This window comes from Arachis ipaensis, chromosome B5 (genome assembly GCF_059453495.1).
Source record: "Arachis ipaensis isolate K30076 ecotype BB chromosome B5, ASM5945349v1, whole genome shotgun sequence".
Taxonomy (NCBI): domain Eukaryota; kingdom Viridiplantae; phylum Streptophyta; class Magnoliopsida; order Fabales; family Fabaceae; genus Arachis; species Arachis ipaensis.
In genome coordinates, this window is record NC_142440.1 from 140,953,100 (window position 1) to 140,959,886 (window position 6,787).

The following is a 6,787-nucleotide window of genomic DNA, read 5'->3' on the forward strand; positions in this document are numbered from 1 at the left end:
AAATATACGTGTATAATAAAATACTAAAGCACTTTTATATATTTATTTTCATTAAATTTAAACCAAAAGACATTATTTTTACGAATTTGATAAAAATATAAATAATATTTTTTTAGCAAGAAAGGTGAAGAAGTTAAGCTTTGTTTAGTAAATTTTTTACTTTTTTTAAATAATTTATAGAAATTAACTTTTAAAAGATAATATTTTAAAAATTATAACATTTATACTTAATAAATTAAATTAAAACTAACATTCAATAAATACAAGTAATAATAGCATTTAGTATAATAACTTTTAAAATTTAAAAATACTATAATATACATTAATATAAAATTATGTTTAGATATTAATTAATGTATAAGATTATATTAGATTTTTTAATTTTAATATGTAAAATTATTTTTGAAAAATTTTATCTTAAATGCTTTTAAAAATATTTTTATCTTTTAAAATTTGTAAGTACAAATACATAATCTTTCTTATATACTAAATACAAAATAAAAAATTTATGCTTTTAAATGAAAAACACTTTTTCAAAAAATTTTACCAAATCAAGCCTTAGACATAACACTTGGACCCATCCAAATAAAAAATAAGAAACAAAAAAAGAATAAAAAGCTTATCCAATTTGCATTTACAGCACCAAACAATTTCCACGCACTATCAATTTTTTTTTTCATTCAAGCTACAACTGCAACATTTCATAATTTATGCACATCAAAATTTAGAGTTGATTACAGCAAAATTACAAAGAATTGTGTACACAAATAAATGGTACAAACTGATAATGACTCCACTGAAAAAAAATTAAAAGTAACTGGGAAGAAAGGAAAAAAAAAAAAAGAAAGGAAATGGTCAAGACTGAAAAGAATCACAACCTCATAGGACTGAATGAGCAAAAATACTATACAGTCAAGTCTCTAGTTTTCAACGAAGTCTTATAGTTTAAAAATTGTGTAATCAAGTCCCTATCATGCATAAAAATCTTTAAGAGAAAACGAGTCGTCATTACAAGGATTTCTTGAAACGGGCTTGCACTTTATAAGAATTTTTTATTAAAAAATGGTTATATTGAAACAAAACTGTACCTTGGCAAGATCAAATGTGTATTTCCTTTCATGAGATTATTCATATCCGATAGAACAAGTGGTTTTCAGAATGCTATAAGCAAGAGTTCTGATATCTTAGAATAAGGATAAAATGATTGAAGAGTACACTCACGTCTGACGGCATTGCTTGATAATATCCGTGATAGCAGGGTCCATATCATCTGCAATGACAAGGCAAATAGGCAACAATGCTGGAAACCGACAGCACCCACAACTTGCATCGGATTCATTCCACCCCAGGGCTGTTGCAAAGTAGAGAGCTCCCATAATATGACTCCAAAGCTATAAACATCGCACCTGGATATCCAATCACCACTTGTTATAATCATAAAATTATGAATGCCTTAAAAGGGTGGCAAAACCAATGAGAAGAACGACGAGACAAGGAAGCAAAAGAATAACACTTATATGTAATAAAAATTCCAACTTATTTTTTCCTATGCCAGATGATTCAGGTTAGAGAGGAACACAGACTATGAAATCCTTCTCCACAAGCAAAATAAAGAAAAATTTAATGACGAAAACCAATGATAACTGAGCTTACTTTTTATTTTAAGGTTCATTTCTTAACACTTCAGGCACCATCCACTCGGCCTACAACATGCCATAAAAAATGAATATATTGCAATGCCAAACAAACGCTTAGCAGCAAAACTAAATACGTGCAGAATATTGGAACTGATCACGCATACGAAAGAGAGGAGCTTGAGGTAGAGAGAAAAGCATGTAGTTACACTAAGCCCCCATTTGGCAATTATCAGAGAACACGATTATTACTTTAGAGTTTAAAAAATTATAATTAAATTCTTATATTAGATAAAAAAATTTGCAATTAGATCTTTATTAGCTGTTATTTAAAAAAATTAATAATTCTAAAATATTTACTTTTAAAACAAATAGTATCTTTTAACAAAAAAAAAAGAGATGATCTAATTGAAAGTTTTAATCTAGTATATAGATTCAATTACAAACTTTAAATTATAGAGATTTAATTAAAAATTTAATAAAATTATAAATATTAATAGAATAATTAAATATAATTAATTATATTTGGGATTGTCTAAAAACTAAGTTTGTAGGATATAGCATTGGATATTTCTTGTCATCCTTTGGATTGAAGAACTGATTCTTGTATCATAGCAGAGAGCAGGTTCTTTTTGAGACTTTGGTGGATATGGCGAGTAAGGAATAATAACATCTTTAATCCTCATAAAACTTGGCCTCTGAAAAAAGTGATTTGTCTGGCATTAACTTCAAAAAAGGAGCTTAGGAATATTTTTAAATTACAGCGTATGTTCCTTCCCTCTATTCTAAATGGTTTTTGGAATCTCCATCCATTTGTACTTTCAAAATTAATTGTGATGCTAGTATCTTAGTTCGGGTGATAGTATTGGTTTTACTTGTGTTATTAGAGATTGTAATGGGAGTTGGCAAACAGGGTGTTTGGGAATGATTGAGAGTAATAGTATTCTTTAAGGGAAATTGTTTGCTATTTGGAGAGGATATCTCTTAGCTTGGAATGTGGGTCAATGAGATGTTATCTGTGAGACGGATTATGTGAAAGCGTTTAATCTTATTACTAATCACCAAGATGGTTTTGGGTTTATTGATCCATTGGCGCTCAAAATAAGAGATATCATGTATTAGAATTAGCATGTTGATTTTCGTTTAATTATGAGAGATGCAAATATGGTGACAGACACTGTGGCAAAGATGGCGATGAAATTACAACTTTCTCATGTGGAGCTTCTTTCATCTTAGAAAGAATTTAAGAGTAATCTTAAATGAGACCGTCCCTCTATTTAAACAATTCCTTTGATTTTTTTTTTATTTAGTTTATTTAAGTGACCCAAAAAATATAATAATAATAACAATAAAGGGACATGTTACCTTTAGAAAAGTATAATGTCGACGGATAATTTTAAGATTTATGATTTAGAGAATTTGTTGAGTAATATAATATTAAAATAGGCCGAATTGGAATGTTTGAAATGGTTAGCAATTAGTATCATACTTGCCATAATTTTGCTAGTACACCTAATATACACCTGTTTGTAAAAATTTGTCTAACTCTACTATATATTTTTTCGGGTAAAGTAGAAGACCAAAAATATTTAATATTATGCAAGAAAAGAATATACTAAGAAATTTATACTTAGACAATATTCATGTTCTAACAATTAATTAGAGTTAATTTTTGTTTATGCCTCTTGATAATTGTTTATTTATATTAAAAAACTTATCAAACAATATTGACAAATCAACTTATCATTGGAAAAAGATTAAATGGAATAAATAAAAAATTATCACCGAATAAAATATTACACCTCATAGCTATTAGTTATTATCATTAAAATTAGGAACGCTAAATAATAATTTTTCACCAAGAAACGATGACTACTCTTTAAGTCTGTTAAAATTTCAATAAATATTTTTAATGTGAATTCATTTAACATGTATTTCTAAACATGTTTTTTTTTTTTTTTAGTAAAATGTATTTCTAAACATTAATAGCTACTACTATTTGGAGTCTTGGACATACCATAGAAAACCTGCAGAAGACCAAATCTGAATCCTGATGAATAAACTCCCCAAAGAGATTCTAATATACATTATTCCAAAAAAATAAATTCAAAACAAGCAGAGAAAAAATATAGTAACAACAACAAATAAAATTATAAAAACACACACAAAAAGGGCCTCGAGGCTCATCCGTAGAAAAAAATTCACTAATTATCTCATAGAGGAAACAAAATTTTTGTAACAAAGCAGAAAAGCTGTCCAAGACTAGGTAAATGTCTCTCTTCTAGAGTATGCCACCTCAGTTCATCATGTGAAAGAAAAAAAAAGTTTCATTAGCATAGCAATGGGGCTAAAAATTTTAGTTATGGATTTACTATTGATGTTTTATTTGAAAATGGATACAGTGAGTGGATTTACAAATTGGTGGAACTATCAGATGAAAGATTCAACACTGGGAGAGGAGTGTTGAATGCAGCACGTGGGGGCATGATAGCCACGTGGCAAAGTTTGGTTGCATGGATTTGCAACATATGGGGGGCGTGCTGAGTCAGCACGGGGGTGGACGTGTTACACGTGGCGAATTGTCATTGGCTGATGAATAAAAAAGTGGGGGGGGCGTGCTAAGTCAGCACAGGGGGAGTGTTGAGTGCTACCCTATATATAAGGCAAATCTCGGTACCATTTTCATTGCAAAGAAGAGTGTTTTTTATAGTAGTTTTTATTGTGTTGCTAGTGTAATGGAGGGTGCCACAAACTTGGTAATGTATCGCAACGGTGAGATTATACGGAATACTCATGAAGGAGTGAGGTTTGTGTGTCAGAATCTATTTTCGTTTGTGGTTCCCTGCACCATGACATTGATGGAGCTTCAAAACGGTCTCTGTCAAAGCATGGAGAATGGAATGTTGACGAGAGTGAGCAGTATTTTGTACCGGAATTCGGTTATAGTTTTTGGTGGTCTAATACAGTTTGATATTATGCCGATTATTGACGAAACGAGTATACAGAATATGTTCCAAATTCACCGGCAGACTTAGATGCGACAGCTACAGATTGAGTTGTATGTTGAGTTTGAAAACGTAGAGGCAGATGAGATTCAAAATGATTTAGATATAGAGGATGATAGAGCTGCAGTGTACGAAGGAATGAACAATGACAGTGAAGAGGACTTCGAAGCCACTTATGAAGCTGGCGACGAAGACGAGGATGGTGATGTGGGAGTCGAGGCAGCAACGGAGAATATAGTGGTTCATCACGCAGTTAGTCAACCGATGAATGTCCCCCCTATGCGTAATTTGGATCTTAACGCCATGAATGCACCGGAATTTCCGAAATATGCAAACATAGGTACGTGATGAGTGAATAATATGTTTTTGTATTTTTATCTTTTGGATGTATCAATGAATGATGATATCTGCTTTCTGTAGGTGTTGCTGACCTTGAGGACGGAGAGTTCAGGATCGGAATGAAGTATAGTTCTAGAAAGTCTGTCGTTGTAGCAATTAGAAGTTACACTATCTCTAGAGGAGTTGACTACAATGTTTATGCAAAAATGCAAGAGGTATGGGCGTGGGTGCGACTGGCTTATCCGAGCCAGCTTGATACGGAAAAAAGGTTGTTGGGAGATACGGAGATACAATGGTAAGCACACGTGCACCATGGGAACGATTTCACAGGATTATTCCAAGTTAGACTCGGAATAGTTGCTGAGACTATAAGGCCATTGGTTGAGACTGACCCGTCCATCAAGGTCAAATCTATAATTGCAGAAGTCCAGTCAAGGTTCAACTACACCATCAGTTACCGAAAGGCTTGGTTGGCAAAGCAGAAGTCTATAGCCAAAGTTTTCGGTGGTTGGGAGGATTCTTACCATGCTTTACCATGGTGGCTCTCGGTCATGGTTCAGAAGATTCCAGACTCAATTGTCCAAATAGAAACACGACCACTGTACAACGGGAGTGAGGAGGCGGACGGTGTCAGAATACTTCACCGCATATTTTGGAGTTTTAATCAATGCATTAGGGCGTTCAAGCATTGCAAGCCTCTAGTTCAGGTTCACGGCACACACCTATACGAAAAAAATAAAGGTACACTTCTAGTTGCTGTTGCACAAGATGGAAACCAGAACATTGTGCCTATCGCCTTTGCTCTGGTGGAGTGAGAGACAGCTGATGTGTGACACTTCTTTCTCAGGAATCTATGAAGGCATGTTGTTAGAAAAGACGGTGTGGGTATGATCTCAAACCAACGTGAGTTAATCCGGGCAGCAGTAAATCGTTCCGGTGGTGATTGGCAACCTCCGAGAGCATGGTGGATATTTTGTATAAGGCACATCGGTAGCAATTTCTTAAGGGCATTCAAAGTATCTCACCTGCAAAAACTTGTTGTCAACATAGGGTATTTAAGGATAGTGGAGGAGTACAACATCAACTATAAGAGGTTGGAAGAGCGAGGCAAGGCATATGCTCGGTGGTGCGATGCCATTGGACTTAGACATTGGTATTAGCATTTGATGAGGGTCATCGATGGGCCATATGACGACGAACCTTGTGGAGTGCATTAATTCAGTGTTAAAGGGTGCCCGAAACCTCGTTGTGTTGGCCCTCGTCTGAGCAACGTATTATCGATTAAATGAACTATTTACGTGAAAGAGTGTTGAGACTCACGAACGCAAGCGTTCCAGATTTACTTACTCTGTATTTGCACAACAGCGGATCAAAGCAAATATGCAACGTGCTGGAAATATAGTTGTGCAACGGTTTGATAGACAAAACGAGGTGTTTGAGGTGCGTGAAATGCCTAATGAAAAGGTGTTGGTAGTTGATCTTGCGCGACAGACGTGTGACTGTGGACACTTTCAGGTGGAACGACTACCATGTCGACATGTTATTGCTTGTTGTGCCAACCAGCGACTCGACTGGCAGCTGTATGTTCATGATGTGTACATGACGACAGAAGTTCGTAAGGTCTATATATTTGAGTTCGTACCATTAAGCGATGCAGAAACATGGCCTGCTTATCAGGGACCCGCATTGGTCGCTAATCCTGCCTTGAGGCGCACGTTGAAAGGTCGTCCCAAGTCGACCCGATACCTGAATGAAATGGATTCACGTGACATGCATAGTCCTCGGATATGCCGTCTATGTGATGCTTAG

At 34.3% G+C, this 6,787-nt stretch overlaps 1 protein-coding gene across 1 annotated transcript; it reads left to right on the plus strand.

Moving 5' to 3' along the window:
* The first annotated feature begins 6,157 nt into the window (after window positions 1-6,157).
* On the plus strand, window positions 6,158-6,787 carry LOC107641124 (uncharacterized). The gene is made up of 2 exons (XM_016344629.2): window positions 6,158-6,238; window positions 6,344-6,787. The coding sequence occupies exons 1-2, from the start codon at window positions 6,158-6,160 to the stop codon at window positions 6,785-6,787; spliced, it is 525 nt and encodes a 174-aa protein (XP_016200115.2).